Genomic DNA, 12,983 nt, shown 5'->3' on the forward strand with positions numbered 1-12,983 from the left:
CTGGACTATATTTTATGTCCGATGAAACAGATTTGAATATATATATATACAAGAACACTTCTCAATTTTTACAGTATAGTAAATATTATTTTCATATGTAATTTACTACTTAATAAGGAAATATATCATAGTGATAGGTTTGATATATATATATACATTTGTGTTGTGACATTGTTTGCAGTAAATTACGCAAAATAGACAATACAATATAAAACCTGTACTCTTTAACGTGAAAATATTTTATCTCAGATCAACGTAATATTTTTCATCTGCCAAGTTAAAATATTGTTATTAATATATAATTTAAGAAAAGATCTTGCAGAACTTAACTGGCATTTTAACAAGGCAAGAATATATGTTCTTCATGTAAAATAAATTAAAATAGTACTAATAGTTAGTTACAAAAAGCGAAATTGCTCTTTATAACAAGTTTTCTTCAATATTTATTCTAATCTCTTTTCATTTTTCATGGGCAGGGGAGGAGGGATTAAATTATTTTCCCCTGGCTCTTCAGAGTAGTCCCGTATATAGCGCTTAAGTTACCTGCAGCAAAAATATTCCTAAATCACTCCTTTAAATATGCCGCTTACGATATGTAGTTCATCAGATGAAAATATGAGATAGCTTGAGGTAATAAAATGGTTTCGCATAGAGAATCACCAGGGTATTCCTTGTATTATATCCGGACCATAGTGTTTGTTTCAAACATTTATTCTTTGAAACTACTTTACGCAGTGGTTAAAACCCGTACTTGACGCAGACCTTCTCTATTGGTAAGCTTATATACTGAAAAAAACATTAGAAAAGTAAGTGGGGAGGTTATTATTGTGGTATCGGTGAAATCGAAGAAAATCTTGAATATTTAAGATAACCGACCTAAACAGGACTCATACACACAAGATCTTTAAGAGTTAGGGTAAATTGCGTCAGCCAGTAGACCACGCATGCTTGTTTTCTGATGATTTAGCTTTTGCTTAAGAATGTTTGATGTAAAGAAATCTTTAATGTGTGATTTGATAAATACGAGAGAAGATCAAGTGAAAACCTTAAAAGTGCAATACATTTTAAAATGTAACAGTGAAAAGGAAATCTTACCTCTTATTTTTCAACGTAGTCCTCTTGACGTTGAATGCAAGTATTCCACCGCTTCGGAAGTGCATAGATATCACGTTGGAAGAGTTTTTGGGGTCGAGATTGTAGCCACTCATGCACTGCATTTTTCACCTCTTCATCACTATTGACATGCTTGTCTCACATCGCTTCTTTGAGCGGTCCAAAGACATAAAAGTCAGTGGAGGCAAGGTCTGATGAATAGGGTGGATGAATGACACTCAAATTTGACGCCCGTGGGACGTAAAACTTAAATATTTCATTTTTTTAAAAAATTTGACGTCATCGATAGTCTCAACAGTCAAACGGCCAGAAAGCCCTCGGGCGTTGTCATGCAGTAAGACTATCATCAACCTGAGGATAGAAGTTCTCGTCGTTTACGCCTGATTGCAGGGCGAAGTTGATTTTTCAGCAGGTTTGAATAGGAGGTACTGTTTACCGTAACCCCTTTTTCCATGTACTGTTCCAAAATTACTCCCTTTGTATTCCAGAAGAGAGTGAACATGACCTTTCGTGCTGATGGTTGAGTGCGGAATTGTTTTGGTTTCGGCGAAGAGCTATGCTGCCATTCCCTGCTTTTTTTTTTTTTTTTTTTTTTTTTTTTTCCTGGTTGATAATAGTGAACCCAGGTCTCATCGCCTGTAACAATCCTGTCCAGAAATGCATCACCCTTGGCGTTGAAACGTCGCCAAAGTTCTTCAATTGAAGTCGTCGACGCGGCAATCTTTCAGTTCAGCAGTCAATTGACGTGGCACCCGTCTTGCGGACACCTTATTGAAATGCAGAACATTATGCAACATGTATTGAACTGAATCAAAGCTAATATTCATGATTGTGACGATTTCTCTCAGCGTAATTCGCCTGTTTTCTTTACAAGCTGTTCCGCTAACGCAATGTTTTCGTCGGTCACTACGCGGTGAGCCTGCCCCGGTCGATCCTCCACAAATGTTATGCCACTTTTAAACTTCCTACACCACTCGTATATTTACTGCAGGGACAAACACGAATCACCATACTTTTCTGCCATCCTGCGATGAATTTCAATTGGTTTCATACCTTTACTGCTCAAAAACAGGATCACCGAACGCAGTTCTATGCGGTACATGTAGACAGTGGGGCGATCATCTTAATACTGACGCTGTCGCGTTCGTCGTTCTTCCAGCAGCATTGCTACCGGTCGATCATTTAGTGCATCTCAAGGCATATTACTGCCACATATCGAAGCAGTCGTCCAACTTTATGGCATTCGATTGCATTTTGTAAGGTTTTCATTTGATCCTTCCTCGTATATCATTATATTTGTTATGAGAAGTGTTTGTCTAGTTCGGAAAAAAAGTTGTTAATTTAAGTTGGTATAAAATTATTCATCGTTGTTTTATTTATTTTAGGTATTGCAACTCCCTGCCTCATGATAAGTTCACTGAACTAACTCCGTCTTGGTGGTTAAGCCAACCAAATGAAGATAAAATGATTAGAGCATATCTTCGATTTCCCATCAATTCAACTATTAAACATACTATAGAGGTAGGTCATGGTATTGTGTTATATAAATCTCTATATTTAAGGACAATCTATTAATCTCTATATATTAGTTTTATTAATCTCTCTATATATATTGTATCGAAATAGTTTAACTTCTCTTTCACTTGTTAAATAAGATTGTAATCCCTTGAGGTACCGAATCATGATTTATTGTAAAGCTACAAACAGAAATAATATGTTTCTCAACAACTAGTGAAGACATGTACAGACGAGTATCTGTGTGATGAATCCGTAATTACACAGTTCTTACATACGTGGTATCCGTAATCCTAATGATCAACTAGTAGTTCTACTCCAGCTCGTAATTACCAGTTGTCCATATCCCGTTTTGAGGCTACAGAGGAGAGGAATTTGGCCAATCTAGCTCTGCCTAACAGGCTTAGTGGCCTGGGCTAGAATCTGCCCTAGAGCTGAACACCCAGTGTAAACACACACACAACTAAATCTTTATGAGATACGTACTTCGCACAAATTTTAACGTTGAATAAACACATTCGGTAATATTTTTCAATGAAAAAAGTCTCAGTATCTCAACAATTGCAAGAAATAAATTTCTTCTAACCATTACGTTCATGAAAACTTTCTAATATGTACATTCATATTTTAATCTGTATTTGATTTTTTTTTTTTTTAATTACTATTTAAACCTAAAATACCAAATTAATGGGGTGGATGTGTGAGAAGAATGCAAGAAAGAGAGAGTACTAGTTGCATTGAATGCTTCCAAGCTCTAGTGGATTTAGAAAACGCGGGAAATGTATTTAGTAGACCCTTCGAAGATGTGACTTATTCCAAAGTTCTAAAGTGTGCTATTGACCATATATAACGAAGCTATGGTATAGCTATTTTGCTAATCGTGAATTAATTTTTTTAAAAGGTAAAATTGAAGTCTTTTCAAATGCATGTAAGCAAACAATCAGTGAGATACTAGTGACGTAGAACTGATACATATAATACATAATGCTGGCTATTCACTAGTGTTATCACTAAGCCATAGCTAAAGCAGTGGAAATAATGCTCGAATTCTTCATTCAAGGAAAGAGTCTGCTGTAATTTTTAAAGTAATTGGGAGTGGAATACCTTGTATTCATAAGAGACTTACTGTTCTTGAAAGTGGGAAGGGGGACTAGTCAAAATTTTCTACATGCTCATTCGTGGTGATTGAAAGAAATTGAAGGAAAGTGCTTTAAATTTCACAGAAGAGCTTAGTGCAAAGATTCAAGTTGTCTTCCTTTCCTCACTTTTTAGTAGGAAAGGCCATAGCTTTAAATATAACTTCTGCTTTTCGTACTTTTTAACCACCATGTTTGTTGAAACACGGTGATTGACCCCAGTTGCTGAATTTCAGCTGCTGAAAGGGATATAACTTAATGGCTAGGAAAAAAAAAATCAAAACTTAGGATGAAACTCAGTGTAAATACGTACTCCAGTGTGAAAATGATTGCATCTTCTACACGCGTCTTTACCATTTGAGAAAACTTTGAAGTTGTTTCAGAAAAAGGAGCTCTAATTTATGTACTTCATAATGAATTTTGCACCTTTGTCAAGAGTTTGCTAGATCACTTCGTAAACGTTAGTGAGTTTTGTTCCAAGTTCGTTGAAGGACTTATTCAGATAAAAATTTCAAATTCATATCGCAAGTTAAACAATACTGAACTTGAACTAGGATCAAGAACAAGGGAAGTTCTGGAAACACTGAAAAATGAAACACAATCTATCTTTTCGCATAGAATGATAAGATTTTATTGCAAGGCCACAGGACATGCCTTTTCAAGACTATGGTGACCAATTCTGTTTTTAAGAACAGTTTAAGTTATCATAATTTAAGTGAAATACCGTCTTCTACAGCCATTACTTTACACTAAGGTGAGTGAAAGATGCTACAGTGAGGAAATTTCTCTCTCTCTCTCTCTCTCTCTCTCTCTCTCTCTCTCTCTCACACACACACACACACACACACACACACACACACACATACTCACTCACTCAATTTTAAAAAAATCCAGAATTACTAATTCTGGACGAACATAATTAACAAACATTACGGAAATTAACAGAATTACGCCACATTTATTACAAAAGACTTCAGATATATATATAAACATTTATAGAAAGGATGTATATACTAAGTGATACTACTTCTACTTTTGACCTAAAAATCCTATTTATTTATCGTTAAAAGTCATGTGAATCTTTCAATAATCCTTTACAAAACAGTCTGTGAGTAATGCTAACTCCCACTGGCGCAAATCCCGGGCGGGACGAGGGGGACATGTCCCCCCCAATGTTGGACCTCGGGGGGACAGTCCCCCCAATAATCTGACTTAAAAAGTGCTTTTTGGGATAGCTTGATGATTTGTGTCCGACTGCCACAAAGGAATGTAAGATGAAATTGATTTCTCTTGGTTTTTCCATTTTTTAAAAAGAATCGTGATCTGTAGTATTTCAAACTGAACTTCGTGCTGTAGTGCGTTTAGTAGTCTCATCAATATGTATTAATTCCACTTCCACTACTTGGGCACAAATTGCAATAAATGCCAGACACTAACGTGCGCAGGACATTGAGAATGTGGGTGCCAGATCTAAAGTACCACCATATGGAATGTCGTCCTCCCCCCCTCTTTCCCCTAAGAAAAGATAGCATCATTGCATCCGACGCTGCGTCGGCGACGCACGGCACACATGCAGACGGGAAATAATTAACACGTAATCTCTTCTCAGTTTGTAATAATTCTACATAAAAAAAGTTTGTCTAATGGGGGTGCCAAGGCACCCATGGCACCCACGTTGCGCACGCCTGTGATGCCAGAGGAGGATATACCCCTCTCCTCATGCTGAAAAGTTGTCTCAGCTGTAGGTACGGGCACAAATTCCAGGGAAATGGGGATATATATGTCCCCCCCAACATTGGAATTGGAGGCTCTCCCAATAATCCGATTTGAAAAGTGTTTTTTGCAGAATGATCTGTGTCCGAGTGCCACGAAGGAAAGTGAGATGAAAATTGTTTCTCTTGGCTTTTTCATTTTTAATAAAAATTAAGGCGTGCGTTGTGCATGACGTAACCTGATATGAAATCTTCTTTTCTTCCCTAGGCCCTAGCACACGAAGAATATATAGACTATCCAAAGTCAGTAGAACCCATCTTTTCAGTAAATGGGAATTTAATCAGTAAATGGGATACTATTTGTAGTATCAGCCTAGGCATCTACTCATGCTTCGTAAGCTAACTAACTCTATAGCCTATGGAACCCGGAGGTTCAATGCCGCGTTCACAAAAGCTCTTCACTGACTTCTATCCTTAGCCAACTGGATCCAGTTTTTACTTTGTATTCCTATTTTTGCGAGATCCATCTTAATATTGTCTTTCCATCTGCGCCTAGGTCTTCCTAATGGTCGTTTTCCGATTGGTCTTACCGCTAACACTTTGAAAGCGTTCCTACTTTCTTCCATCCTGGCTACATGACCTGCCCACCTAAGCCTCCTAGACTTGATGACCCTAACAATGTTTGGTAAACCGTATAAATTATGTAGTTCCTCGTTATAAAGTTCCGCCACTCTCCATTTCCGTTCCTCTTGGGTCCGAATATTCGTCTCAGGATCTTGTTCTCAAATACTTTGAGTCTATGTTCTTCCTTTAGAGTAAGCGACCATGTTTCGCAACCATACAGAACAACAGGTATGATTATCGTTTTATATATTTTAGGCTTCAAATTCCTTGACAGAATTTGCGACGACATGAGATTTGAACCGAATAGTAACACGAATTCCCTGATTTTAGTCGACATTTAATTTCTTCGTGAATATGATTTTCGTCTGTTAATATTGATCCTAGATATTTGAAAGTATCCACTTTATCAAAAGAATTATTTAATATTTTAACGCATCCATAATTTACCGTATTACGGTCCCGACGCACTTTCATGTATTTAGTTTTCTCTGCATTTGCTTCTAAACCCATGCCCCTGCAAGCGTTTAATAAGATCTGTGCATTTCTTTCTATTATTCTCCTGCCATCCTCTATTAAATTTACACCAGCATATGCCATAACCTGGTGAATACCGTTCAATTCTAGGCCCTGGTTGCTATCTTTGATTTTCCTTATAGCGTATTCCAGCACCAAATTAAATAATAATGGCGACAACGCATCTCCTTGTTTCAGGCCATTCTCGACGGGAAAGCTCGTGGACAAAAATTTTCCTACCCGGACTTTACTTTGGAATTCATTTAAACATGCCTTAATAGATCTAATTAGCTTTTTCGGCATTCCAAATTCTGTAAGAACGTTGTACAATGTTTCTCTCCTAACCGAGTCGTAAACCTTTCTAAAATCAATAAATAGTTGATGTACCGGGGTATTGTATTCCCACTTCATTTCGAGTATTTGGCGAATGGTAAATATTTGGTCGATAGTTGATCGATTTCGTCTAAATCCACACTGATAATCTCCAATCATTTCATCTGCGTATGGGGTCAATCTTGCTAATAGAATGTTTGAAAGGATTTTATAGGTTGTTGACAGAAGAGAGATGCCTCGATAAGTCAGTTTCGTCGCCTTTTTTGCGGATTGGAACAATGATTGATTCTTTCCACTCTTGTGGCAGTTCTTCCTTGTTGTAGATAAGGAAAATGAGTTTGTGTATCTTGTTCCAGAATTTTTCGCCTCCAACAAATTAACTCAGCCGGAATTTCGTTTACACCCGGATATTTGTGTTTCTTTAATTTCTTTATAGCGATTTCTACTTCTATTCGGTTGGGTTCTGGAATATACGTTTCTGTGGTGTGTATCTCCCTTTCTCCACGCACATTAGTTTTTGCTGCATGTTAAGGAAATCGTTAAAGAAACCTTTCCATCTTTTTAAAACGCTATCTGTGTCAGTGAGAACTGTTCCATCAGCTTTCTTTAATGTAAGCACGAGGTTGATAGCCTTTCTTAAATTCGTTGATCCCTTTATACTGTCCAGAATGTTTTTATTTTTACTATTATCTTCAAGTTCCTAAATTTTAGCTTTCAAAAAATTGCGTTTCTTTGTTCTAAAAGTTTTGGAAGTTTCCCGCCTGATGTCTACGAAATTTTGTGGTTATTTCATTCGGATTTTGTAGCCAACGTAATTTTGCTTGTTTTCTCTTTTCTGCTCGTTCGAAGCATGGTTTGTTGCTACGTATTTCCGCGTGTCCCAATTTTTCTTTTGAGAGAGGATGCTTCGTAAGCAAAGAAAAGAATCCAATTACTGGAATATTTTTCTCCAGAATCTTAAGGTTACATCTGTTAACTAAAGAGTATATGACATGCGTTAGATTTCTGTAACGATTCCTTTAATGTTATTGAGATCAAGGGGGCCGATCCTGGGAAGTCGGAGGCCCCCCTAAAAGCTCACGTGGATTCCCTGTATTTTTATGAATATGCATTTTTATATGTATTTTCTCTTGTTATATGTATTGTTTCATGCATTTTTTATGAATGCTCCCCCCCCCCCCCAAAGTTACAAAGAAATCGGTGTCCTTGATTGAGATTATCATCATTTTGCTCAAAGAGTATTGTTGCATCATACATAATTGATATTCTTTCTTCATAGTTTTGGGGAAGTCATTATTTATATTATTAAAAAACAATTTTAACGTGGATCGTTGTGGATGCCTAATTAGAAACATACAAATTATAAATATGCATGTATTCAGATTTCAGAATGTGTTCACGGCAGTGATTTGTAATACTGATATGTACTACTACTTCATCTACATCGCCTAATATATAATATATTCTACAACAGTTTATCAGATTCATCTACCGTGATATGAGTTTCATCTCCCTTCTCTAGAATAAGCTTCAAATGTGCCCACCTCCCAATGTTGAAGACAACCAATGGCGTATTTAGGATTTTGTTTCGAGGGGCTATGCCCAACACAAGGAAGGAAGTGGGCAATTGCCCACCTGAGTTTGAGAATTAAATATATTTTAATTTATGCATAAATTGAAGTTATAATGGCAAGAATTGCAGACCGATAAATCCTATGTGATATGATACAAAAATTTAGGAGTGAATCTAACCCTTTATTCTATTCATACAAGAAAAAGGAAGCATCCTCTTGGCCTTCCAAATTTCCCGGGCTAATTATTCCCCCATTTTGATTTTGTTTAAATTCAAACATTTCCTTCTTTTAAAAATAACTAAACGATATAATTTTCCTTTGTTATAATAACTAAAGTCCTGTCATGTTGATATACGCGCAAGTTGGTGTGGAACACCAGTTTCGCTTATCAACTCCTCTTAGTTTTGGTGTTACTGATGACGGCCGACTTGAATCAGAACTGACAATGGTCGATAAAGTATGATAGACAAAATGAAAGAAAGTAACGTCAAGAAAAAGAAACAGAAAAATAGAAAGGACGAAAGAAAGAACAAAAGGACGCAGTTCTTACATGGAATGAAATTTGGCAAATACAGTATTATTTCTGAACAAATAGCATAAGAAAATGGAAAGTCAATGACATTCTTAGAAATGGTTAGAAGGATTATTGTTGTACGTGAAATGCGAAAAACTAACAAATTTATTTCAGGGGGAGCTTGAGCCCGATAGCCTCCTAAATACGCCATTGAAGACAATTCTGTCCCCTGATTCTTCACAGCATTGTTTTTCAACTTCATACATATTTTGAACATCGCTTACACACACACACACACATATATATATATATATATATAAAATATGGGAGCGGTCTTACCCGTCCCCCCCAATGTTGAAGACAGATTTGCGCCGATGCTAACTCCTAATAGTACATAGTCAAGCTAATTGGTGTCACTGCGTGATGCAATAGATACCGATAGGATGCATCCAATTTGCAGATTTAAAACTATCAGGTTGCCTAAAATGTATTAAACCTTTGGAGATCCAAAATGAGAATATTTTTATTGTGATTTATAAATAAAGTTATGAAAACACATATGCACCATTGTGTTCCGTGAGCTGTAATTTTTCTGGCAACATCATAATCCCTTTGCTCTAGAACTTCTGTGTTTCTGGTTATGACACTAGTTTTTTACAGACTTAATTTTAAACGAACCTAACACCATTCAGGGGATTCTCTAGAGATCGAAACAAATTATTCTCTGGCGATGCATAAAAACTTTCCAACCAAGTTCTCTGAATTTCTGACGGTCTGGCGTTGTCGGCATTATATACGAAACACTTTCTGTTGGGGCGCGGACAAAATCCAAGCGGATAAAATCCAAGAGGACAAAATCCAAGCGGACAAAATCCAAGAGGACAAAATCCAAGCTAAATTCTGACAAGGCGGACAAAATCCAAGGAACAGTATCATGTTCACAGCTGTGATATGTGCCTGTGAACACCCTAATTAAATTGTGTGTTTGTTTCTTTCTTCAGTTGTCATGCATTCTAAAGTTTTATCTGTAATTCTTCAATTTATTGAAATAACATTTCATTTACTTTTAAAGAACTGAAAATCCAATAAAACATGTAAGATTGTCACAGTAAGAGTGCAGATGAGCTTTAATTACTTATCACATCCATATGAAAGTTTGTACAAATATTATGTGTATACAAATACATTATAAAATATGTATTTTCTTCTCAATTTTATTATATACAGTATAATACATTTAAGACACTCAGCATATTATTGTGAGACCAATCATTGGAGTATTTTAATTCCATTCTTATGAGGTGGCATACAGAAGTCTTGATTTGTTTGTTGGTAGTGTTTTATGTATATTTTGAAACAAATAATTATGATATACTAATCAAATTTTGGTCAGAAATGATCAAAATGTGAAATATGTAGTGTGTATTTTTAATAATGTAATAATGTGTGTGAATTAAATAATGTCAAGGTATCATCTAGAAAATCGAAATGTGAAAATGTGTCTAGACAAACTAAATGAAAATGTATATATTATTGGTTATTTTGACAAGTGTAACTGAAGTAAATACTTTGAGGGTAGAGAAGTATTTTTTATCTAAATTATATCTTTTTAATTTTATTTTTACTTTAATTCTCAATAAATATAATAGAATTAAGTAAGTAGTGTACTCTTTTTAAGACTGGGCTGCTTTGCTGTTATTTGTTATCTCTGATATAGGAAGCCTGTGCTTTCATTTTCTGGTTAATTTATGTGAGTATACTATTTTTAGTCAAAATATTTCTGATCACCCTAAATTGGATTTACCTGGGCATGTCGTAGCAGTGACCAGACTATTTTATGAGTAATTAAAGCTCATCTGCACTCTTACTGTGTCAATCTCATATTTTATTCGATTTTCAGTTCTTTAAATGTAAATGAAATATTATTTCAATAAATTGAAGAACTACAGAAAAAACTTTAGAATGCATGACAATTGAAGAAAGAAACAAACATACAATTTAATTAGGGTGTTCACAGGCACATACCACAGCTACGCACATGATACTGTTCCTTGGATTTTATCCGCTTGGATTTTGTCCGCCTTGTCAGAATTTAGCTTGGATTTTGTCCTCTTGGATTTTGTCCGCTTGGATTTTGTCCTCTTGGATTTTGTCCGCTTGGATTTTGTCCTACACTCCTTTCTGTTGACCAGTTCCGGCCGTTTGTTTTGAATTGCTAGGTGCTTCTGCGTTAATTGTCAACAATGCAGGTCTGAGTCTATCGTTCTGCTCGGTGGCAGCAGCAGCAGCTTGCGATTCACGATACCTTTCCAATCCTACCAAACGCATAGCATAACCTCCCTGGACGTCAGTATGGACTTCGGCACAGATGTAAAGTTCCTCCCCCTTCGACCATGATCTTTTTCGCGCATTGTTGTAAATTATCCACTTTCATCACTCGTGATCATCCGTATCACAAATGGCTCGAATTCGTTACGTTTTAGTAAAGTTTCGGTAAATAGAAATTCGATGTAGTAGATGTTTGAGTCAGTCGTGGGGAACCCAAACGTTGAGCTACGTTTTATAGCCAGCTTCCTCCAATTGGTTTAACATTATTTGGTGATGGACGTTTAGGTCACTGGTGAGGTGTTTATTGCTTACATGTCGATCTTGCTCGACTTTTGCCAGAATATCATCCACTTTTGCTGTGGTTGGTTACCCACTGCATGGAGCTCTTCAACATGGAAATTTCCGGAACGAAACCGACTGAACCACCTGTTGGCTGATGCTTTCAATAACGTATCTTGCCCATAAACAACGCATATCTCTTCACGGACCTGTGCAACATTTGTGCCTTTATCGAAATAAAAGTGTAAAAATGCAGTTTTGCTGAAATTTATCATCTTCACAGAGTAATATTTTACGTCTAATTCTGAGAATTCCAATACTTTTTCACATCTACTAGCTGTCTAATGACGTTAGGCCTGACCCGTTGCGACTCATACACCCTGAGATTTGAAACATTAGCGCTATTTTGTGAGTAGAATGCTCAGTTCTTTTCAGACTACCTGATATTGTGACGATTTAAGTTCAACTCAATAACTAGATTGTCTCAATTTAATTATTTCAAAACAGGACAAGGGCCGTAACTATAGTTTAGGTTTAAGCAGTGATATTTATGTGTTTCTACAATAAAGTGTTATGATAATTTGATTGACTTAAATTGTCAGCTTTATGTTGTTTCTATTAAATTATTTGAAGAAGAATAATGCTGATATTGAATATGAACGGTATTTGCTGTTTATTATTGAGAGTTAGAGCTATCAATTAAGCACGATTTTAACCTATAGTAACAGAGATATACTAATTATAAAATAAAGTGAATGATTATTGTCAAATAATATTAATTAATTGGAAACAGTTGTAAGATGTACACGTACCTAATAATGAAAACTGAGTTGTTAACACGTAATTATAATTGGTTCTTTGGTTCACGCAGTTGTGCTATACATTTCCTGCAGTTATGCTGCCGGAATGTTGTGCAAAAAATTAAGTATTATTCCGACAGGTTTCTGTTAGGAAAACCAAGAATGGTAATTGAAACATTCACAGACAGAAAAAAGCAATGATGCCCAATTTGTTGTGTTTATCGTTTTAACTTGGGAACTAACAGAATAAGCTGTGTGAAAGTGCAAACTTAAACGAGAAAAGCGGTGAAGGATATCACTTATCTTGCAACAATATCAGATTATTATTTTTGTTTATTTATTTTTTAGTTGTTCAACCCAATATAAAGTTTAATTTTTCAGTGTCAGTTTCATATGTATTTTTAATCTATACGTGAATCGAAAACCTACAGCATCACATTAGCGTGTGTGCATTTGGTTCATGTAGTGCCGGGTTCGAGTTTCGGTGAGGAGCATAATAATTTAATTTCACAATCACTCACTTTCATTAATCATCTGTCTTC

The 12,983-nt window shown here is 35.9% G+C and overlaps 1 protein-coding gene across 6 annotated transcripts in view; it reads left to right on the plus strand.

Moving 5' to 3' along the window:
* LOC145686102 (endoribonuclease Dicer-like) overlaps positions 1-12,983 on the plus strand; it is a 323,942-nt gene that overhangs the window by 205,537 nt on the left and 105,422 nt on the right. For all 6 annotated transcript variants that reach the window (XM_081759049.1, XM_081759045.1, XM_081759050.1 and 3 more), the window contains one exon: positions 2,499-2,634. In XM_081759049.1, coding sequence (XP_081615175.1) covers positions 2,499-2,634 — 136 coding nt within the window. The remainder of the gene's footprint in view (positions 1-2,498; positions 2,635-12,983) is intronic.

Source organism: Thermobia domestica, chromosome 5 (genome assembly GCF_964235325.1).
Source record: "Thermobia domestica chromosome 5, izTheDome1.hap1.1, whole genome shotgun sequence".
Classification (NCBI taxonomy): Eukaryota; Metazoa; Arthropoda; class Insecta; order Zygentoma; family Lepismatidae; genus Thermobia; species Thermobia domestica.